Genomic DNA, 25,226 nt, shown 5'->3' with positions numbered 1-25,226 from the left:
CCTCAAAATTCAATTGTAAATGTTAAAAGTTTTTTCACATACATCGAAGTATGATGACCGCGTTAAAAAAGGAAATCCTATTAGCCGGGTACAGTTATTATTTCTGTGGTGTCGCTTTCAAAATTTTAACGAAAAACTGTACAGCTTCGGAGTTAAAAAATGGACTTTGATACAAACAGCAACAACAAAGGAATTGTTACGGATGTAACTGAGTCATTATTAGTAACATTTTGTGGAGACTTTTCTACTGATCATCACAGGTTCGTAAAGATCAAAAAATATTATAAGTGGCGCTTATATAGAGGTGACATTCGATTAAAGGGTGGCACTCTATTTTTCAACTCTTCTATAGTGGCGCTCAAATGGAGGTTTAATGGTGTATATATAAAAAATGTGCTCAGTGTCCATGGTGTATATTTTATATTGGACATCTGTGGTGTATTTTTGGTAGGCAAATTCTAAACCAAAGTTTAGAACTTTATTGATCCTAGAGGAATTTTTTCCTCAAAAAAGACTTCACGGTTTTCTTTTTTACAAATGCTATATGTTAAATTTTATTTAATAATGTAGAATTATTTTCTAATGTCTTTATGAGTTGTGTCATTGTGAGAATGTACCACTTTTTTTCACCCATGTTATTGTTGTTATTCACAAAAGTCTCCTTTGTCAATCAGTCTGTTCTCAAAGGAATTTTTAGGCGGACATATTATATGCAAAAAGATATTTTTAGATTGTTGCAATAAAATATGCATTCACCTATTTTGGCCTTTGTTGTTTTAGGTCAGTCACTTTCTATCAAAGGTACTTTACGCCATGTTCGTAATATCTGGCTCTCTCTTTTTGTTACATATTTATGATAACATAATTCACTAAAGTTGCAAAGAGCAGGTGCAGCTGCAATAATTCAGCATGTTTGCCTTTGCCCTCTCCTTCACTAACTAATTCATGAGGTAGAGTTTTTAAGACGTCTTCCACACAACTTGCTATCTCATAACAGGTTTTGGATTTGATTTGAATCTTTCAAGATTTTGCTAACCAAATGTTAACCTTGTTCCTTACCATAATCTGCTGACTCAAATATACAGATGTTTTCCACAGGGTTGGCTCGGTTTAAGCCAGCTCGAAAAAACCGGTTATGGTTTTTTCATTATTTTTTGTGAAAAACATTATTTTAAGCTCCTAGCGGTTCATGTGCGGTAGAAATGCAATTATATGTAATTATCAGCTGTGGAAGTTTATTTAGGACACAGTAGTAAATTGATGGCAGAGCTCAAGTTGAAAATACATGAAATCCTAGCACAACAATGAATTAGTGAATTTCATTTTCAATTGGTTTTATCAAGTGATACATGATGATCTCTTTACTGATGAAATATAAAAACCATGTGAGATATACTAATCCAGTCATCGTCTCTAATAATGAATGAATACTTTCTCAAGTCTGGTCAGTGAGAAAGGATTACTTACAATTACAAATTAAAACAATAAAATCCTTTTGGGCAAAAGCTTTAAGTTTGCAAACTAATGTTTCATTTATTGGGCACAAGCCAAAGTAGTTGGATTGTTAGAATTCAGTTTATCAAGTTTTTTGTGTTTTGAAAAGTTAAAGTTGTGCCTCAAATTTCCAGCATGCCCCGCAAACAGGATCTCGTTTGGCAGTTTTTCACTCGAACTGCAAAAGGCAAAGGTTTTAAGGCAAAGGTTTTAAGGAAAAACGTAATAGGTGTGCTGTCGTAATGCGAGGTCACGTAGATAGGCTTAACTCATTCGCACCCGACTATTTTCTAGGCGATTAGCCTCAGATACCGCTAATTTTTCTGGAAGTTGCCGTAATTCAAATTACAACTACAGGAGACAGACTTGAGATAATTTACTCATTCAAATTTCACAAGAACCAGCCAAGTCTCTTCTTTCAAATTATATAATGTCTTACCACTTCTGAATCTGCATATTTACTTCTGGAGTTGAAAAAAAAATTATCGCGAACGATAGAATTTCAAGTCAGCACGGTGATTTCCGGTTTTGGTAGATATTGAGATGGGTGTACTAATTTGGCTATAACTTTTGCCAGAGACGTCATAAAGGCATAATTTAAAGTTTCTCTGATTGGCCAGAAATTTTTCTTTCTAACTAATCAAAAACTATTTTTGATAATTTGAAAATGACGATGCAAGAAGTCGGTAGATTTCAGGCGCGAGTTAACTCGCGTTGGGTGCTTAGCTACGTTATAAATAGGCGAGTTAACTCGTGCCTGGGTGCGAATGAGTTAAAGCTCACATAGCAAAGTGTCAAGCTGAAAACACCAATTTAGACAGTGATGCTAATATTCAGGTGATAGAAGTTGAGTCGTCTGCCACTGCTCCAAACACTAGCAATGCATCTGCATTATGCTCTGCTCTACATTACCACATGACTAATCACTTGGATTAAACTTCCTACTTATACATAGAGCTTTATGTAAAATATTCACTTTATGTGATAAGATGTCTGCTCTGTATTTCATCGATCATGTTTGATTTAAGACTCTTTCTGAAATTTCCACATGTTTTCTCTCTTTTTTCCCATAACAACTCCCACAGTACCATCTTTAACAGATGTTTCTACATATGTATGTTCAATACTCAATCATGCAGCTATAGTAAGTGATGTTAATTAGACTTACAATTGCAAAAACCTTGGTAATATTATAAAAACCGGTTTAAACCATGAAAACCGGTTTAAACCATAAAAACCGGTTTAAACCAAAAAAACCTGGTTTTTTCATAAAAACCGTGGTTTTTTCCAACCCTGGTTTTCCACTATTGCGTTGTGCCAAAGGTTCTGCATTAGAGCTTTTTACCCATTTATATAATGTGGAAGGTTGCTATGTAACATCAATTGGTTTTCTCTTCTGTACAGTACAAATTTGTCCGAATGGTTTCAGGGGCAGTTCGTGTCGGCTCAATATACAGTTTGAATGTTGGCGCCATTTTGAATTACGGTGATGAACAGGAGCTTTGCAAGGTCAGTTCATGCGCTTATTTGTGAGCCAGGAACTAGTTTCAATGCAAACTAAAGATGTATTTCTTTTACTTCATAATACCAACCCTGCCTGCCGCTCTTTTCTTTGACATAAAAGTGAGCACTTCTTTTTGTCAAATGAGAAGCTTGCGTGCAAATGCTATCTTGTTACAAGCTGAATATTTGGTCTCTCCAATTTCTCCAATAAGCATATATATTTTTTGCAGGCAGCAGTTATGCTGCTTTTTCTCGGCTCACTCGAGCATGGGAGCCCAATTCTTGAAGCAGGCACATCGCTGCAACCAGAGCACCAGCTCGCATTGCAAGACATTCTAAAGATTGTGCAAAATAAGCCTGAGCCCCTCATGGGTCTGGATCCAGCGAGTCCGGCTAGAGAGAGCTCACCCAGTTCGACCAAAGTTACCACTCCACCAAGTACTATTTCATGCTTCATACAAATCTTTCGAAGCCTGCTTACGTCACTGAAACTTTTCTGAAGCGCATGATTTTATTCTGTTGAAAGCATTAGTTGTATCTTTTTTAGATGCAGATGCAGTTAACCCCCAAATGGCCAGGATGGCATCAGCCGCAGTCGCCAGTTCTCCTCTGTTGACGCAGCTACTAGAATCTCCATTTACCAGTTCAAAGAAGCAGTCAGTTTTTGTTCAACTTCGACGGCTCCAAGTTGAGGTATTTGAACTACTTATGTTCCTTCCTGCCAAGACAAACAGCTCTTATTTTAGCTCACCTCTGATTTGTGATGATGTTTATTTTAAGTACGCAGCGATATATGTTGGAATTTCAAGTTTTATTTTTAAATGTGCTGTTTCAATTTCAAATGTGCTATCACACTTCTATTTCCGGTTTTTTCGTAAGGTTCAATTGCTAAATCGGTGAAGGCTAATACTTTTCACGCAAACAATTGTATTATCTCGAGTACATTCTCTCTCCGTTCGATCAGACAAAGTACCAGACAAAGGCAGTCCGATATCTCATTCTTACATTTGTACCAGTATCGTTGTATTCCAAGTTTGGAAGGATAGCTTCTGCTGGAACAGTAACCTTTTTCATACACACACTTCTATGCTCGAATTGTTATCATTAATTCAACATATTCAGGATTTTGATTTTGTTTTCTCAGCTTGTATTAATTGTATTATTACCAAATCATCTTTTATTGTATTCGTAGCAAAAGGGACTTATTTAGCTATTTCGTTGTAATTATTACCAGCTAATTATCTCACATTTACGTTTAAACACTTTTATATTGGTTTTTATTTCCTCTCAATCCATTTGACCTGCACATAACATTTTCCTCATGAAATGAAGTTTAAAAGTAAGAATGGTAAATGTTGTTATATGTTAAATACAAATAGATTTCTTGTCCAAAGACTTTTTTATTGCCTGGGCAACGCCGGGCATTCAGCAAATTACTGATATGATTGTTTCCCTTTCGCGTGGTATGTTAGGCTCCCAGATTTATAAATAGGACTGAGCTCAAGCAAGAAGAGCTTTAGAAATTTGATAGTTAGCTACGTAGAATGCAATGTTTGCATGTCATACTATCAAAGTAGGACTTGCTGCTTACCCTCTGGGTATCGACCTAGGCAGCATTAATTTCCTTTGAAGGGTATGAATCATTGAATAATTTCATCAGACCAAACTACATGTATCTCTTTCGCAAATTTAGTATTTTATTTCATAGTTCATTTGAACCAAATCTTATAATTAAATAGCTGTTATAGTATTGCACTTACACCTTATACCAATTACAGATACATGTTTTATAATATAATCCATTTCTCGCATTACTACAACAAACTCGGAACAGATAAATACCTCATTTTTGTACAAATAGCGGCTTTACTAAACTCATGTCAAGCACTGGCTGTAAATGTTTTAAAATCTTTGTAACAGAAAATGGTTCTATTTGAATGCAGCAATGCTTCCTGAAATCCATAGAAAAGATATTCTTTAAAAATGTAAATGCACTCTTTTGATGCTTAGCCACTTACATAATCATACGTAGTTACGTGTAACATCATTTAGGGTCAGGAAATCAATTTAAAATCATATTATATAATGAATTTAGAATCACATTTAAAAAATTTTGTTTTTTTTTATTTCAAATAATTCTACGTATTAACTGTTAAAAGTTTTGGCGGGTATTAGATGCCTACAGATTCGTTATTCTTGCAGGTACTAAATTTGCAGGATGAACGCGACAATTTACGTGAAGATAAAGAAAAAGAGACATCTGAGATGAGTATGTGTTAAGAATTAATTACAAAGATTACAGCTTATAGCAATCTAATCGCTGTGAATTGATAATGCTTTAAATGCTCAGTCAAATTGGTCTTTGCTTGGCAGTTGCAGTACTTGTTGGCATTCATTTGTAGTCTTTTTTTCTTCATGTATGCATCTATGATTGATTCTGTTAACTTGGAGATTGCTTTTTAACATGACCAAAAATTATTCATCTTTATTATGCAATTTTTATTAAAGAAGCCATTGAAATAGCCCTGAACATGCAGTTTCATTGACTAATATACAACTTCCAAGTATTATTCAAATTTTCAATTTCAGGATCATGGAGAAAGCAATAATTATATGATATTCACCACGCAGTTTGCTCAGCTCGGCCTAGCTTTGTTGGTCTTTACAACAAAGTTTTGTATTGTGTGGCTTTGCATTTGATTATGTTTTTTCTACATATCAGAAATTTATCTACGTTTGTCTCTATTACAGCCTTGCAGGGTTTTGTGAAACATCTCTTTGGTATTCCTCTACCAAAACTTGCGTGCTGTAACACCCTTATCTAGTTTATTTGTCTGTGCTGGAATTACTACATTTCACTTATTTGTATAAATCACCATATCAGATGCATCACAATATTGTTTAAATATTAATGAGTAATTATCAGTATACGTTGATTTTAAAAACTTGTTTCCCATTGCTCTGCATTCACATTGGCCAAATCTAGCTTGATATTTTTCACAACTTTCAAATAGGAAATGAGTTATTGGTTTTAACATTTGTATAAATCATTTACTAAATGTTTTATTCTCAAAACTTTTAATTTAATTGCGGCACAGGTGATGAAATCTCTAAGCTGACAGTCCAATTGATGGAACTGCAAAGCCTCCTCTCGACATACTGCACCCAGGATGCGTATGCTGCTCTAGAGCAAGATCTAGAACGGTAACTGTCTTTATTCTCTTTATTCTCTCATTTTAATAAAATTAGCTTCATTAATTGATGATTATGAAGTAGATAGAACATTTTACTATTCATTTGCTCGTACCTCTATTTAATGGTATCTTGTATAAGAGCTTTTTTCTGTTTTAGCGTCACAAAGCATAATCAAGGATTGGAGGACAAAGTAGCTGATTACCTTGAGATGCAGGAGCGGGTGACTTTACTAGCCAAGGTAACTGATAGTGACGAATCAGAGATACAAAAACTTCAAGATCAGGTGAGTTTATTTCAGGATCTGTATGTGGCATAAGAGAATGATTGATGGATGTCAATAGATAGGTTTGATGTAAGCTATAATTGGAAGAGATATATGGGTCGCTGTCACAGAAACCATGGTTAAGTCGCAAATCACGAAGTTGAGTTATCCGACTTTAAAGTTGCACTAACTGAATTTATAATATTGGTAACGATTTTTGTAACATGTGCATCTGGACCAATCGAAGAGTCATCTTTCTGAATCTGAAGTCAGTTTAGCCAATAGAAGTCTTTAACACTCGAAAAAAAAACCTTAAAACCGTTGCTGTGCTAAACAGTAAGTACTGAAAAATGGCGTCCAATAAATATAATCGTTTCTTTTTTGCCGATTTAAATTTAAATTAAATATTAAATATCACAACTTCTTGATATTGGTTGCTATGACATTTTGAAATGTAAACAAAATTGTGTATTGGTTTTCATTTCTCAAACTGTAATGCCAGTTTTCTCGGAACTATGTTTTCGCACTAATGGTTAACGTGCATTCAGTTTTTTGACCATAAAATCTGTAATTAAGCTAGAATCAAAAATTTTTTTGCAAACTAACTGTGAGAATTTTTTCCTTCTGCTGGTTTAGATAACTCTGAATCTTATAATTCCGACTTAGCCATGATTTCTGTGATCATGACACATATACGCCTTAGCGAATGTTGCTTCACGTACCAATACATATAACATAATTATGACAAATATTAGATTTACAAGCATTCCAATATTCAGAAAAGATGGAGTTGGTAGTTTATATGTTAATATGGTGAGCCAGTTGCTCATAGCATAAGGCTAAATTTTTCGTTTCACTTGTACAGCGCATCCTGGTATACAATTTTTCCACCATACGAATCTCATTTCACCATACGAATCTCATTTCACCATACGAATTTAACAACATTTTCGCCGGAGTTCAAATTGGCAGTTGGTGTACTTATTACATAGGTCAAAATAATAAAGACATCGAAATGCTGTTCGACAAAAGTGTTTTTACAACACCTGAAAGGGACACGATGACCGATTTCTCTCAGTTCAGCAATTCTCATCTGTAAAACAGTAATATTTTCCCTTTGAAAACCAGTAGCAAAGTTGGAGTTGCGATTCGTTCAAACCAGTCAGTGGTCAGACAACTTCTCTATACCTGCTAACAAAATTCCACTTCATTACGAAAACAGCATCGTTAGTGCTTTCTGGCTGAATTAGGTTAAAAAAAAGGTTTTAAACAGGTCCGCTAAAAGTTATAGTGGAAGCGAAGACAAAAACTGATGTGATAAAATTTTAGTGGTAAAAAGTTGAAATTCAGTAAAATAATTAAAAATACATACTAAAACTTAGCTTTAAGTGTGTGTGTGTTTAGTAAGCTAAACATATTGTTGAAGATAATTCTTAAGTTTATGTTATACGTACATCTGGCTTGAAGGTAAGACTCCCTACGGTATGTACTGCGGTACTTTATAATGTGACTCTAGCAGATTAGAACCACTAAATTCACTAAATATAATAAAGTTACCGTAGATAACTATAGTTACCAAGGCTAACATGCTATTTTGTTACTAATTTTTAATATGTACAGTACTTATATATAAAATTTTGAGGATTTTTGTCAGGGGATGTTTGCATTATATACATGTAATTGTTATGGTTTCTATACCGTCGCATACGATTTTTTTCATCATACGATGCCAACCCTTGAACGAATCAAAATCGTATCCTGAGGGTGCACTGTATTGTCAAAGATGTCAATATGATTTAGTTCGTTCTACCAACTGAATTGTTTGTAATGATGGTACTAGTTACATTATCAACAGATGCATAATAAAACAACCAATCAGCCAATAATAATAACCAATTGTCTATAACATTAACAGCAAACTTGCAATAGTTTAAGCTAACAAACAAAAGCTTATTCCATAAAGTCTTCACTTCCATATCATTCGGATAAACCAAACAGTTAAAGGTTATCGTGTTTTAATTACGAGCAACAGTATGCATTATGAGTTGTGTGTTCTCTTTGCAGACTGCAGTACTCAGATCTCAGCTTGAGGAATCTAATTTACAGTCGGACAAGTACAAGGAAGAACTAGAAAGCTTGGCTGCTCGGTTCTCTAGCGGGCAGGAGGAATTGGCAGACGCACGAGCTTCCCTTGCTAAAAGAGAAGATGAAGTACTGTATTTGGAGCAAATTGTCGCAAGTCATCATTCTAAACCTAGTAGGTACATGCAAGGGTCTCTACATTTTGGTCGCTACTAAATATTGAATTCTTTGCATTCCTATTGTTCTCGAGCAAACCCTCGCTACCACAAACATTTTTATGTCTTTTAGGTACTCCAAATGTTGACACCGAAGAGAATCTTGGTGAAGTTTTATTAAACATTGCACAAGACCGCGTGAATACTCTAGAAGAGAAGCTGGCATCTTTGTTAAAAGATCACGACATCGAAACTCAAAACATGCAGGCCACACTTGAGTCACTAAACCTGGAACATATGGCAACGCTTCAGGCTAATGAAAGGCTACAAGCTGAATGCTCAGGGTTGAAAGAGAAAGCGGTTATGCAAACACTTACAATTACAGAGAAGTCGAGTGCTGCTGAAGTTTTAGCACAGAAATATTTAGATGCCAAAAATAAAATCTCTTCACTTTGTGATGAAAGGGACGCGCTTGAACAATCTTGTCATTGTTTAACTGGTGAACTTGAGATCTTGCGCCAAAACAAGGACGAAGCAGCTGAGCATTATCAGAAAAATGTTGGTGAATTAAAAGCAATAATCAGTGGGTTATATCAGCAGCACGATGATTTGTCCGAACAGTTATCACATGAAAAGGCTAACAGCAAAACACTGCAAGAACATCTGGCAAAGGAATCAACAGAAGCCTCCAAAAAAATGCTGGAAATGGAAATATATGCGTCTAATTGTCAACAAAAGCTGATGGAGGATTTGAAGGAAGCAAAAATCAATTTGGAGAAAAACGGCACGTTGCAAATACAGCTCGCTGATCAAGCTGCACTGTTGGAGGCTAAATTCGCAGAGAATGATGTTCTAAAATCAGATTTGCAGTCAAGTGTCAAACAATTGAGTGATCTACAATCTAGGTATGATACATTGGAGGCAGTTTTTAACTCTACCACACAGATGTTAGTTGACAGCAGTTTAATGCAAAGTGATATGGCTCAGCAATTAGCAAGCCTTGAAAGTTCAAACCTCGCTTTACGCGAGTCTGTTGATGAAAAAATTTCTAAAATAGGTCAAATTACTTCGGAGATGTATGGCAGTCAGGAAGTACTTCAAAAGCTGCAATCAGATTTGGAGTCAAAATGCAAGCAGCATTCTGTAGAAATACAAAACTTAGAAATTGCTCTCAAACAAAAGTTTGACGAAGAAAGCGTATTACAAGTTCAACTCGCAGATCAAGAAGCGCTTCTTAATGCTAATTGTACAGAGAGGAAAGCTTTACAAGTAGACCTTCTGTCACATTGCACAGAGTTGGATAATTTGCAAACAAAGTATGACACGCTTGAGAAAGCACTTGCATCCACTACGCAACTGTTACTTGACAGCGATTCAAAGCAGAACGACTCTACTCAACAAGTAAAACATCTTGAAAATCAAAATCTCACTCTACATTGTTCTATAGATGAAAAAGTGTCTGAAATAAACCAACTCGCTCAAGATCTTAGTGCCAGTCATAAAGTGCTCCAAGAGATGCAAGCAGCTATGAAGACAGACAATGAGCTACATTGTACAGAAAGGCGTAATTTGCAGCTTGCTTTGGAAGAAACTTGTGCTAAAGAAAGTGCGTTGCATCTTCAATTCGCAGATGTCAATGTTCGTTTAGATACTAAATGTGCTGAGCTTAAGGATGTGCAATCAGATCTTCTGTTGCATCGCAACAAGTTGAGTAATCTGCAAACAGATTATGATATACTTGAAGAAAAGCTAAAATGTACTACCCAGCTGTTGGTTGACAGCAAATCAACACAAAGTGCTATTACTCAACAAGTGCAACATCTTGGAACTCAAAATCTCTCTTTGCAATGTACTATAGACAAGAAAATGTCTGAAATAAACCAACTTACTTCTGATCTTGGTGCTAGTCATAAAATGCTTCAAGAACTGCGATCAGCTAAAGAGAAAGATGATGAGCAACATTGCACTGAGCGACAAAGTTTTCACTCTGTTCTTGATGAAAAATGTGCTCATGAGAGAGCATTACAGCTTCAGGTCACAGAAGTCAATGATCATTTACAAGCGAAATGTGCAGATCTGGAGGCTGTGCAATCAGATCTTTTGTTGAGTATCAACCAGTTGAGCAGTTTACAGTCAAGGTATGACATGCTTGAGGCAGTACTTGGATCTACTACAAAGATGCTAGTTGACAACCAGTTGACTCAAAGTGACATTGCTGAGGAAGAAAAGAACCTTAAAAGTCAAAATCTCACTTTACAATGCTCTATAGCGCAAAAGGTTTCTGAAGTAAAACAACTTGATGCAGATATTTGTGCCTGTCGTAAATTGCTCCAAGAACTACAGTCAGCTAAGGAGATGAGTGATGAGCAGCACAGCACGGAGAGACATAATTTACAAGTTGCCCTTGAAGAAAAGTGTGCTAATGAAAGAGCGTTACATCTTCAGCTTACAGATAAAGATGCACATTTGAAGGCTGAATACACTGAGCATGAGAGGGTACAAACCGATCTTCGGTTACAAGCGAACCAGTTGAAGGACTTGCAGTCAAAGTACAACTTGGTTGAGGCAGAACTTGAATCAACTACAAAGATGTTAGTTGATAGCAAGTTGACTCAAAGTGACATTGCTGAGGAAGAAAAGAACCTTAGAAGTCAAAATCTCATTTTACAATGCTCTATAGCGCAAAAAGTTTCTGAAGTAAAACAACTTGATGCAGATCTTTGTGCCTGTCGTAAATTGCTCCAAGAACTACAGTCAGCTAAGGAGATGAGTGATGAGCAGCACAGCACGGAGAGACATAATTTACAAGCTGCCCTTGAAGAAAAATGTGTTAATGAAAAAGCGTTACATCTTCAGCTCACAGATAAAGATGCACATTTGAAGGCTGAATGCACTGAGCATGAGAAGGTACAAACAGATCTTCGGTTACAAGTGAATCAGTTGAAGGATTTACAGTCAAGGTACAACTTAGTTGAGACAGTACTTGGATCAACTACAAAGATGTTAGTTGACAGCAATTTGACTCAAAGTCATTTTGCTCAGCAGGTAAAAAACTTAGAAACTGAAAATCTCTCTTTACTCGGTTCTATTGATGAAAAAGTGTCTAGTTTGAACCAACTTGGTTCAGATCTCAGTGCCAGTCGTTGCATGATTCAAGAAATGCAAGCAACCATGGAGGCAGACCATAAAAGATACTCAGAGCAAAACCATAATTTGCAAAAGCTTCTCCAAGAAAAATGTGCTCAAGAGGAAGCATTACGAATTCATCTCTTGGATCAAGAAGTGACCATGAAGTCTACAAGTACACAAAATGAAACCTTGCAGTCTAGTCTTTCATTATCTACTACTCAGTTGCATAATTTGCAGGTTCATCATGACAGTCTTCATTCAGTACTTGAAAGCACCACACAAATGCTAATTGACAGCAATATAGCGCAAAAGGATCTCACAGAACAATTAAACAATTTTTACACTAAATTCTCTTCGACAGATTATCTTCCAAATAATCATCAAACTTGTCCTGCCAATGGTGTCAATGATACATTAAATCATTTATTTAATTTCATTGAGTCACTTCAACAAAGCTATAGCTCGGCAAAAACTAAGCTGCAGGACAGGGAGAAAGCTCTAGTTTCAAACAAAGAGACCATTATGAAGCTTGAGATGGACATTCAAGATCTAAAGCAGCAACTTGATCTTTTAAATCAAAAACTTGATGAGATCACGTGCCTGCATCGTTTTTCTGAAGAAAAGCTTTCACATGAGAATGCAACTTTGAAAGAATGCTGTCAAGAAAAAGACATATCAATAAAACATGGAGTGTGTGAAATTGAAAGTTTGCAAAGTAGTGTTCAAGCACTTAGTGGTTCTCTGAAAAAATTAGAAAGGGAAAGAGAAAACATAACACAGGCAAAGAGTGTGGCAGAGAACGCAAATAAACTCCTAACCGCTGAAATAAGCTCTTTGAACATTGCACTCCGTGAAGCGTATGATGAGCTAGAAGATCACAAAAAAAAGTCTGAAGATCTTACAATGCATGTATCTGACCAAATAGAAACGATAGCAGAACTCGAGCTAAGCATTTCCAACCTGCGAAGTGAGATTTGTATGAAAACTGAGAAAGTTACAACTTTAGACCAAGAACTGGCACAGAGCAAGTACAATTGCGAGATTCTCCAAAATGAGAAAGATGCCATAAAACAGGAACTGTTGCTTCAAACTCACGCAATACAGACAGCAGAGCTATCGCATTTGAAAGAGCAGCTAGAGAATGAAAAGAGGCTCGTGGAAACTGCCGAAGCTCAGCTACTCGCTAGTGTAAAGGAACACCAAGTCTCTGTAAACAAGCTAGAAAATGAAAAGTCGACACTGGTGACAGCTTCAGCAGATTTAGAAAAACAAGTTAACAGTTTAACGCAAAACAACCAAATGCTAGAAACGAAACTTGCCACTTTCAATGAAATAACTGAGTTTCTGGATCGTTATAAAGTAAGTCTTTAAACACCCTACAAATATATTATCAAACACTACTCTTGCTGTATATTTACAACTGAATAAATATTTACTTTTCAACTAAATGTGGAATGGCTAAAATAATTATGCACCACAAATTAAAGAAGCCATAATAAGCGCAGAGGCGTAAGTCTATTATTCCTTTTTGTTTTTTTAGCTACGGGAATTTAATGCTCTCATCAGACTGTGATGATAAAATAAATAAACTAATTTAAATGCTGATCACCTTTTTCAGCAAACTGAGTTTCATCAAGAACTGTTTTACAGACAATTTGCATTTAGTAAATAAGTTTTTATTTTAGGTTGGTTACAAGGAAAAGAAAAGAATCATAGAAGAACTAAAGCATGAGTTGAAATTGAGCAAAGCGCAGTGCGCCAAGTATAAGGGGGACTTTGAATTCTACAAGGGGAAGTTTGAAGCCTCATGCGTTCCTACAGTCATGGATGGTATGCTAGTTATTTCATGTAAAATATTTGCTTTCATTCGTGTCAAATCATTTGCCAACTTGAGATTAAGCAGTTGAAAGGAATTGTGGTTAGAAGGTAAGACACTGATTTGCTGGTCAAAGTTGTTTCACAGTAATAACTCTTGATCACAGCCTCTTTCATGGGTTGTTGTTCAATATTAAATTTAATGTCAAAACATGGTAATTCGTAAACAAAACAACGTTTTATCATTTTTACGTCATATATATCTATGCTCATTAATTGTTAGCCTACTATCTATCCCATAAATTTCCAACATTCATGTATTGATTGAGCTGCAAAACTGTCTTTTCGATAATTAAAGAAATAGCAGGGAATGTAGTGAAGTATAGTGGCTAGTATGTTGTTGTTTATTGCTGTTTCTACTGACCGTGTGGTTACATATTTCAACATTAGTCACCTAACAGGGCTAAACTTCAGTTTTATGGCTGATTTATTTTAAAGGCTCATTTTCAATGCTTTAGATGTCTTGAGGCATTTGATACACAATATCTGTAGTATTCAATGCTACAGAAACTACATGCATGTAAAGATTTTAAGTCGAATAACTGAACTATCTGTTTGGAGTAAAAAGGCACAAACATTAATGCAATTCAGTTGAGATCTTTTTCATCTGAATAACGAAATTGTTGCGTATTTCCGAGCTCCTTTAAATAGTGGCTTTATAGTTTACAGCCGGGTAAAGTTATTAAACTTTAAAAAACAAGTTTTTCTTTGTTAGTGCGATACCCGATGATATTGATATGCAACTATTTCTGTAATGATGTTGCTGCTTGTAGAAACGAAATTAACAATGGAGGATCTTGAGTCTACTGCTATGTAAGTATTTGAATATATAATATAATATTTTATAACAAAATCTTGTAATAAGAATATTGCAACCGGTGCTAGCTTTGACACGTCTATTTGTTTTGTGCATTTTCGATTCATTTTATAAGTTGTCAAACGTTTCTCTGAGGTATGGTAGGTGGATGTAGTTTACCTTAAATGACCTCTTCAGAGATAGATGAATGCATGTAAATTGATACATTGATTTGTAAAATGTAGAGATTTTACAGTTATGTGATGAGTGATTTTATTGACGACCTCTCCCATGGAGAAACAGCGTTGAAATGAAACTAAAAACAGAATTGGCTGACTTAGTTGAAGATGCCTTACCCTAGGAAGCATAACTCACCCTAGGAAGCATAACTTACCCTAGGAAGCATAACTCACCCTAGGAAGCATAACTCACCCTAGGAAGCATAACTCACCCTAGGAAGCATAACTCACCCTAGGAAGCATAACTCACCCTAGGAAGCATAACTCACCCTAGGAAGCATAACTCACCCTAGGAAGCATAACTCACCCTAGGAAGCATAACTTACCCTAGGAAGCATAACTCACCCTAGGAAGCATAACTCACCCTAGGAAGCATAACTCACCCTAGGAAGCATAACTCACCCTAGGAAGCATAACTCACCCTAGGAAGCATAACTCACCCTAGGAAGCATAACTCACCCTAGGAAGCATAACTCACCCTAGGAAGCATAACTCACCCTAGGAAGCATAACTCACCCTAGGAAGCATAACTCACCCTAGGAAGCATAACTTACCCTAGGAAGCATAACTCACCCTAGGAAGCGTAACTTACCCTAGGAAGCATAACTCACCCTAGGAAGCATAACTCACCCTAGGAAGCATAACTCACCCTAGGAAGCGTAACTCACCCTAGGAAGCATAACTCACCCTAGGAAGCATAACTCACCCTAGGAAGCATAACTCACCCTAGGAAGCATAACTCACCCTAGGAAGCATAACTCACCCTAGGAAGCATAACTCACCCTAGGAAGCGTAACTTACCCTAGGAAGCATAACTCACCCTAGGAAGCGTAACTCACCCTAGGAAGCATAACTCACCCTAGGAAGCATAACTCACCCTAGGAAGCATAACTCACCCTAGGAAGCATAACTCACCCTAGGAAGCATAACTTACCCTAGGAAGCATAACTCACCCTAGGAAGCATAACTCACCCTAGGAAGCATAACTCACCCTAGGAAGCATAACTCACCCTAGGAAGCATAACTCACCCTAGGAAGCATAACTCACCCTAGGAAGCATAACTCACCCTAGGAAGCATAACTCACCCTAGGAAGCGTAACTCACCCTAGGAAGCATAACTCACCCTAGGAAGCATAACTCACCCTAGGAAGCATAACTCACCCTAGGAAGCATAACTCACCCTAGGAAGCATAACTCACCCTAGGAAGCATAACTCACCCTAGGAAGCATAACTCACCCTAGGAAGCATAACTCACCCTAGGAAGCATAACTTACCCTAGGAAGCATAACTCACCCTAGGAAGCATAACTCACCCTAGGAAGCATAACTCACCCTAGGAAGCATAACTCACCCTAGGAAGCATAACTTACCCTAGGAAGCATAACTCACCCTAGGAAGCATAACTCACCCTAGGAAGCATAACTCACCCTAGGAAGCATAACTCACCCTAGGAAGCGTAACTCACCCTAGGAAGCATAACTCACCCTAGGAAGCATAACTCACCCTAGGAAGCATAACTTACCCTAGGAAGCATAACTCACCCTAGGAAGCATAACTCACCCTAGGAAGCATAACTCACCCTAGGAAGCGTAACTCACCCTAGGAAGCATAACTCACCCTAGGAAGCATAACTCACCCTAGGAAGCATAACTCACCCTAGGAAGCATAACTCACCCTAGGAAGCATAACTCACCCTAGGAAGCATAACTTACCCTAGGAAGCATAACTCACCCTAGGAAGCATAACTCACCCTAGGAAGCATAACTCACCCTAGGAAGCATAACTCACCCTAGGAAGCGTAACTCACCCTAGGAAGCATAACTCACCCTAGGAAGCATAACTCACCCTAGGAAGCATAACTTACCCTAGGAAGCATAACTCACCCTAGGAAGCATAACTCACCCTAGGAAGCATAACTCACCCTAGGAAGCGTAACTCACCCTAGGAAGCATAACTCACCCTAGGAAGCATAACTCACCCTAGGAAGCATAACTTACCCTAGGAAGCATAACTCACCCTAGGAAGCATAACTCACCCTAGGAAGCATAACTCACCCTAGGAAGCATAACTCACCCTAGGAAGCATAACTCACCCTAGGAAGCATAACTCACCCTAGGAAGCATAACTCACCCTAGGAAGCGTAACTCACCCTAGGAAGCGTAACTCACCCTAGGAAGCATAACTCACCCTAGGAAGCATAACTCACCCTAGGAAGCGTAACTCACCCTAGGAAGCGTAACTCACCCTAGGAAGCGTAACTCACCCTAGGAAGCGTAACTCACCCTAGGAAGCATAACTCACCCTAGGAAGCATAACTCACCCTAGGAAGCATAACTCACCCTAGGAAGCATAACTCACCCTAGGAAGCATAACTCACCCTAGGAAGCATAACTCACCCTAGGAAGCATAACTCACCCTAGGAAGCGTAACTCACCCTAGGAAGCGTAACTCACCCTAGGAAGCGTAACTCACCCTAGGAAGCATAACTCACCCTAGGAAGCATAACTCACCCTAGGAAGCATAACTCACCCTAGGAAGCATAACTCACCCTAGGAAGCATAACTCACCCTAGGAAGCATAACTCACCCTAGGAAGCATAACTCACCCTAGGAAGCATAACTCACCCTAGGAAGCGTAACTCACCCTAGGAAGCATAACTCACCCTAGGAAGCATAACTCACCCTAGGAAGCGTAACTCACCCTAGGAAGCATAACTCACCCTAGGAAGCATAACTCACCCTAGGAAGCATAACTCACCCTAGGAAGCATAACTCACCCTAGGAAGCATAACTCACCCTAGGAAGCATAACTCACCCTAGGAAGCATAACTCACCCTAGGAAGCATAACTCACCCTAGGAACTCACAATACCAAAAAGGAAAAGCCAAAATATGTTAAACTACCGGCGCTATAGACAGTTTAAACTCAGCATGAAAATTATTGTGCTTTAATTAAGAGACCGTAAAGCTTAAAGGTTGACTTGCAATAAAATTCACATTACAGTTATTTGGTATCAAAAGATTCACCATGTCTTACTCTGTTGTGTTGTAGGTGCCAAATATGTGGAAATGTGATTACAAGCTCTTAAAAGCTCAAAAACGAAAAGCCGCCGTAGATTGGAATCTCTTTATTTCGTTGACGTAGTTGTTACAGTTTGGTTCTTGTTTTGTCACGTGATGTTCTCACGGGAATTGAAAGGCCAATAAAAAGCTCAATATAAAACTTATCGTAGCACTAGTTTATGACAAACACTTCGGGTTTTACCGAAGACCCCGTATCAAATATAGATGCTCGCTACTTTACAGTTTTCTTTCGGTTTGGTCTAATCGGCAAGTCGTAATCTGATCATGTGACCCAATAATTCGCAAATAATTTTTGCAGCACTTTTCGATTATCACAGGTGACCAACAGGCTCGTCATGATTATCAGACAATGATATGTACTCCTTCGAGGTAAGGTTAAAAAATTAAATGAGTTTTTTACGGTAAGTTATAAGATATCACTGCTAAAAGTGACAGCATTACAAAGACAATAAAATAGTCGCGTAAGAACAATAGACATGGTTTTATTGAATGCGTGAAGTATATTTGTGAAAATATTTCGACGAATAAGGTTGCATGAAATTGTAGACAGAAACCATCTACCACAGCTACGTCACATTTGAGCCGTTTTGGAAAGGGAATCCAAACTACGGCAGTCTCGTGTGGCTGCGATTAACTGTTCGATTTTTAGCTTTTAAGACCTTGTAATCACATTCCCACATGTTTTGCACCTACAACAGAGTAAGACATGGTGAATCTTTTGATATCAAATAACTGTAATGATAATTTTGTTGCAAGTCAACCTTTAAGAATGTAGAGCAGGCTGATCATTATTGTGAAACAATGTTTGGTAGGATTTGTGGAGAAAGGACATAATTTTTTTGGATGTGCATATCCTATTCTCACTTACAATATTAACAGACAGCCAAACCTTTTTATGAACCGGTGTTCTCAACTTGACTTGAAGATGGTCAGGTTAAACACTTCTTACAACAGGTTTAGTCATTTTGATTAGCACTCTATTATGCCTACATACATTTGGGACCTTGCGGTGAAATACTATGGACTATGAACCAAATTACTATGGACTACTCCTTGCTTTGCACAATGCTCCAAATAAGCACGGAAAGGCTATGTAGAAGTAAAAGGTTTAGAGTTCAAAAGTCAACGTCCAGTTTCAAAGTGTAATTTTTAGCATCCATATTTTGTGGTTGTGTTGTTGCTGAGGTTTTTCAAATATTAACTAATTAGTGTGTAAAACATTTGGCAAGCTTCTTAGAAGCACAAAGTAGAAAGGTTCGGCCATGGTCGACTTGCCTATATCAGGCTGAACAAGTCAGAAACTCTCGAGTGTGTTTGTACCTTTATAAAATCTATTTACATATGGCTGTTAGAGGGCAGGTGGAATCTCACAGGCGAAGGTCACAGCTACCTGACTCCACTCGTGTTGAGATCCTTGGAGACGATGAAGGCGACCTTCTTATCGAGTCTACACTAAAGGTAAAAAAGTTGAACACTTTGTTTCCCTTTTCTATTTGTTGATCGATTTATTAATTTTCACTGTACACCTCTATTTAGCCAAGAGAAGGAAGTGCATTCGCTGAAGCTACTTTCGGTATTCTCGGTGATGCTGCGGCAAAAGAAGAAGATGCTAATGCGAGAATTGCTGAAATGAAGAGAAGAAATACCCAATACCTGCCACATATGCGCTCTGCCTACCCGATCGAATCACAGGTACCCGCGTGATGTTGTCATGTTCACTCGTTAGTTGCTCCTATTTTGTCTTTTATTTCTATCCCGGTCCTAAAATGTCTGTTGTACTTGCATAATAATTTTGATACGTTTGTTGTTGACGCTATAACTGGAGAAATCTCAACTTTTGAGTTCTGGTTATGCTAAAACCTAGTAAGATGCACAGAACCTGGTCAACCGTGAACGCATACATATAGAATAAGCAAAGCTGTATTTAACAAATTGAGTTTGTTAACAAAATACAGTTATTTTCTCATTTGCACAATCGTCACGCTCTAAAACAAAAAAATAATTTCCTTTATTTTGCGTCAGTTTTATGCATCTGCGCAGCCTGATGACTGTGATAGCAGGAAACTGACAAGTTAGCATCAATGAAGCATCAATTTCGTAATAGACAGCGTCAATTAAAAAGTTGACTAACAGTTGTAGTTGCAGAAAAATAGAGATATTATTGGTTACATGTTTGTTTATTCTTGACGAGTTTACGAGAGGTAAATGAATGAGAGGTAGAAGTAATCATTAGTAACAGTAGTAATAGTAAATGCCGAATGTGTGAGTAAATTGATAACAATAAAAAATTGTTAATCATGAAATACAGAATGTTATTAAACAAATAAGATAGGAAAATATACAAAAATTCTATCAAATAATGTTAATTTCAACTAAAAAGATCGTTTTTTGACTGAGAACGTCTATGTATGTGTTTGCTACAACTTAATTAATTTATTTTGTGTGTAAAAAGTTGAATTAATTACTTATAATCTTTAGTTTTGTCGCATAGATGAAGTTCATAAGATAATTTTGATGTTTATAAAGTTTGAATATTCAGTTTGTTGACAGAAACTTTATAAACTGCGTACATCTTGACAGTTGGGAACCAAGATAAAGCTTTACATGAAGAAGCTATGGGTACCAATTAGCAACAAGCTTTCACAAAGCACAATGAGAAAACATGAAACTGCTATTATTACAATAATTCAACTGCCGGTATTTAGAATTTTTGTTTATTTTTCTCAAGTCATATTATTGCAATAAATGTTAAAGTTGAATAATAATAATAATAGAATAATAGATTAGTGAAAAGCTGAGTAAATATGCCACTGATTGATAGTAAATCAGGAATCAAATATGCCACTGATTAATAGTAAATCAAGAATCAAATATGCCACCGATTGATAGTAAATCAGGAATCAAATATGCCACTGGTTGATAGTAAATCAGGAATCAAATATGCCACTGGTTGATAGTAAATCAGGAATCAAATATGCCACTGGTTGATAGTAAATCAGGAATCAAATATGCCACTGGTTGATAGTAAATCAGGAATCAAATATGCCACTGGTTGATAGTAAATCAGGAATCAAATATGCCACTGGTTAATAGTAAATCAGGAATCAAATATGCCACTGGTTGATAGTAAATCAGGAATCAAATATGCCACTGGTTGATAGTAAATCAGGAATCAAATATGCCACTGATTGATAGTAAATCAGGAATCAAATATGCCACTGGTTGATAGTAAATCAGGAATCAAATATGCCACTGGTTGATAGTAAATCAGGAATCAAATATGCCACTGGTTGATAGTAAATCAGGAATCAAATATGCCACTGGTTGATAGTAAATCAGGAATCAAATATGCCACTGGTTGATAGTAAATCAGGAATCAAATATGCCACTGGTTGATAGTAAATCAGGAATCGAAGCTCCACTTTAGAAAAAATAACAAAATACTTGTAACAGGTCAGAATTGTTTAGCAAGGTCTCCGCTCTGATTATGCATTACTCCGGCGGTTGCTAGTGGGAGTGTCTCAAGTTAAGACGTCTTTCCACTTATGATTATTGGCATCGGATACGAATACCCATAGCATCTATATTTATATGTTCATACATTAAATGTTTGGCTGTTGTAGCCGTGCCAATGTGTGCTGCCTGAGCAAGTTGCAACTTGTTTGGTTATTGCTTTTTAGACCTACACACCGTCTAAAGCAAAATCAGATGAAATCCGCGAGGCAAAGGAATCCTTACCTCCAAAAGGTTTGTATTGTAGTGTTTTAGTTAGCTACCTAGTTAGCCATAGAGTAACTATTGAATTTCTTCTATATAAATGTTTTATTCTAAAATGTTGATTGGTTACTCTATAGTCTATGAGGAGCGGATTTTTTATTTATGTGAGGATCAGTACACCAGTTCAATTCTTCTGTGTATTTAAATGTAAATTGCAATGTAAGGCAATTTAATTGGTTATGTTTATCTCTCCTTCCTTGGTTATGATTTTTACTGTTTCAAATTAAGTCATTGGCCTTTTCAGATGCTTGCAACCTAACAGATGTATGCTTGCAACCTTTTCAGATGTATGCATTCTAATAAAAAATCCATCAAAGCATTTAAATTTTTCTAGACCTAAGTTTTGTGCTGCTACAAGTCATGCGCGTGCAGCTAGTAACAAAGCAAGCATTATTGCTCACTATCTGCCTTTGTATGAAGGTCGAGAAGCATTCAGTCTCCACAATGGTACAAGTTTGTTGAATATGTAAATTATATGACTCAATATGTTTGTAACGAATATGGTTATAATTCTCAGCAACCAAGAGGCGCTCTGCTGGCCAGTTTCTCTCAAAAATGAGTAAGGTTTGCTATGCTCTCTATGCTTCTCATTAACGGGTTTGCATGGCCCCTCCCTCTCTCCCTCCCTCGGCTTAGGCTTGTTATGCGCTTGCTCATTCTTACTATTTGTTACACCTGCTTGTTCGAAACATAATATCTCTCTAATCCTGGCTCTCGCTTTTGTAGAAGAAAACAAGGCAAAGGAGCTTGTGCTGATCCGTGGCTGGGCTCAAGCTACAACTCAGATGCCACCCAAGGTGCAAAGAGCTAGTATTGTAAGATTGCAGGCGTGTACCTATTTCAGCGGCCTATAGTGGTTTGCTTCTTATGGCATGGCATCACCTTGTAGGGTTATGTTTTGTAAATTCTCTATCCAGAATCTCATGAGTAGAATATTTCGTGTGTTAAATGTAGAACTGGTGTTAATTGCACAATGACTATTTGCTTAGCCCTTTGAACTCTGGCCGGCCTCGTCAAGGTGTTAACAATCTTAAAGCAACACTGGGCAATTTGCCAAAAGGTAGGACATTTTAAAACATTTATTAAACATTTAAATCTGCTCATAATCAAATGATGTTTAGTGAAACACTGGAAAACAAGTCGAACAACACACCGCATGTCACCGAATAGAAAGACTTTTGGCTAAAGCCACCACAATTCTGTGAAATTCTTGATATTCCTTAAAATACTTGCAGTATCATCATATCTATCAAGCACATGTTCATCACCGTTTTCTGATTCAAAATCATCAGCAAAGTTATAGTTAGTATCACGTAATTCTTCATCCGCGTTACTATCATCTATGGCATCCAGTACCTGAGTTGTATCAAATCTTGTCATAATGTCGTTCCACTAAAATCGTTATAATAATGAAGTTGGTAAAGATATCCAAAAACTATAAACATTGGAAGTACAATTTCCGGTCTAAAATGGTATTTGTGAGAATTCATTTGTTAGTTTGCACCATTACTTGAAAACAGCAATTGCTGGTATACCAGCAATAAGGGTTTCTCATACGCTCTACGCAATGCCAAAATACTGTCCGTCAGGGTTCAAAGGATCAATTATGGTTGTCATGTGTATATTTGTTATTGTAATACATATTATGGAAGGATTATTCAAAAGTTGTTTAACTTAATGATGCATTTTTCTCAGACTGCTGATCCTGTTCACCAGTCTCAGAAAGTGCTTAGCGCAACGGAGAACATTCAGTCTTCAGATGCATCTGCACCCATTCAGATCAGGCCTGCTGAGGTGAGGCTCACTTGCAGCTTTTGGTCTTATTCTGCACTTATAAAGCTTTGCTCCGCCTGATAGAAAGGAAAAGCTTATTGTCACAGTCGTACTCCGCAATGTTTTTATTATTTAATATATTTCACAGGTTAAAATCATACATTTCATCTAGCGTCAGGAAAACAAAGTAGCACCTTTTTTCATGGTTACTGCTTTTTCATCATCATGTTCTTTTGCTTTGGTAGTCAGTTATAATTTGAGTAGTAAGGGAATACTTTTTCTTTTGTAGGCTTTTAATATAACAAACACTCCAAAAGACAGCAAGAGAAAGGTTCGTTCTGTAACATTTTGTGTACACATTTTAGAAGAATCTGCAGAGATTCAGTGCATAGGGGAGTGACTGGCCATTCCGAATTGCATTAGAGACAAAACTCTCTAGCTACATGTAGTTAACTCTGTCACATATTGTGTGAGTGTGCTGGCTCTTTGATGTCTGTACACTAAGGAGCCAGCGTTTGTCATCAAATGTTCAAGATTACCAGTTCAGCCATTGTTGTTTCAGTCTCAACTCAGTTTGTGGCATATGCGTGTACTAGATGCTCCTTTGAGCATCAACAACCGGTTGACACATTCTGTTTTTTTTTCTCTATGATGGCAGAAGAAAGTTCAAAAATATACCGAGCTTTAGGTAATTCAAGTATCTGTTCACCTAGCTTTGCCTGCTTAACTTACCGCTGCTCTCTCTGTGACCCAATGCTCCCTTGTTCATGTAACAGCGGTGAGGTGGTTGTTCATAGCTTTCAATAGTTCGCCCTATTTACCGTTGAATAGTCAGTTGGTTTCACATACTGAGAAAATATGGAAAATATTACGACAAGATAATGACACTTGATTTGGTACTGAAAAGCTTGGGAACTGCATATGCAACAAACATGTCAACTATGTAGATGTCTATGGGCTTGGTCTCTAAAAAGATCCTGATATCGACTCGCATGAACCCCAGTGCATTGCTAAATTGTTTCAAAATTCTATAGTAATAGCTTTCACAATTTGTGAAAGCTACTACTATGGAATTTGGAAGATCTATTCGAAGCTTCAGATTATTATTATATTTTATGTGTCTGATTTTTATACTTCATATTTTAGAGTTTAAGAGCCAAGTTGAAAGGAGCATTATCCGCTACCAAGAGATAATTTACCAGCAGCATGAGGGAATATTTTATAATTCTATCAAACATTTTATTTAGTTAACAGGCTTTTATTTTATTTAATTATATTCTTACCATAGGAGTCTTTTTACAATTTTAATAATGTAGTAATCATTGTTTCCTGTACTGTAATATATACGTAGAATTATGAATTTATGCTGCTCTTTGGGTATCATATTACCATTCAATAAATTTCTTATAGAATTGTGTTGGTTCAGTGCAGTTGCAATGTTTGGTAAGGTAAGCTGACATGTTTTCCCAACTCTTATAGTTAGATAAATAGAATGAACTTGACTCACTGTAAATTGTATGTATAAAGTACTAATCTAGCGAGTGATTTCAGTGCCGCCATTTGACAACTGCATGTTTGCCAAATTTGCTGAAAACATAGGTTAGTTGAAGTGATTAGAAAGTTCAATTAAAAAACCTGCAAAATAGATTACAGTAGGCTGCGTAGTGTCTGGTCCATGATATTACCATTATCTTGCTGAGTGGACAAGTAATAGATAACTCAATATAGAGAGTTTTATTCTCTTGATGTTGAGAACGCGATTCCCAGGCAACAATGTGAAAGCAAAGTTCATCACCGGTACTGTAACAGTTAAATCATTGCTTTATAGTTGCGATAATGTTATTGATGCCAAGTGTATGGCGA

General features: G+C 37.0%; 1 protein-coding gene across 1 annotated transcript; it reads left to right on the top strand.

The window, feature by feature from the left end:
- The first annotated feature begins 2,956 nt into the window (after positions 1 to 2,956).
- Positions 2,957 to 24,780, top strand: LOC137402632 (putative leucine-rich repeat-containing protein DDB_G0290503). Its single transcript, XM_068089160.1, has 18 exons — positions 2,957 to 3,003; positions 3,228 to 3,435; positions 3,545 to 3,690; positions 5,200 to 5,266; positions 6,096 to 6,201; positions 6,349 to 6,475; positions 8,519 to 8,711; positions 8,825 to 13,179; positions 13,506 to 13,650; positions 14,469 to 14,508; positions 19,166 to 19,271; positions 19,350 to 19,505; positions 21,494 to 21,560; positions 22,108 to 22,149; positions 22,317 to 22,417; positions 23,286 to 23,384; positions 23,653 to 23,694; positions 24,510 to 24,780. The coding sequence occupies exons 2-18, from the start codon at positions 3,237 to 3,239 to the stop codon at positions 24,555 to 24,557; spliced, it is 6,039 nt and encodes a 2,012-aa protein (XP_067945261.1). The 5' UTR covers positions 2,957 to 3,003; positions 3,228 to 3,236; the 3' UTR covers positions 24,558 to 24,780.
- The last annotated feature ends 446 nt before the right edge of the window (positions 24,781 to 25,226 follow it).

Source organism: Watersipora subatra, chromosome 1 (genome assembly GCF_963576615.1).
Source record: "Watersipora subatra chromosome 1, tzWatSuba1.1, whole genome shotgun sequence".
Lineage (NCBI taxonomy): Eukaryota > Metazoa > Bryozoa > Gymnolaemata > Cheilostomatida > Watersiporidae > Watersipora > Watersipora subatra.
Note: the sequence above shows the minus strand (reverse complement) of the source record. Positions and strands in the feature narration are given on the sequence as shown.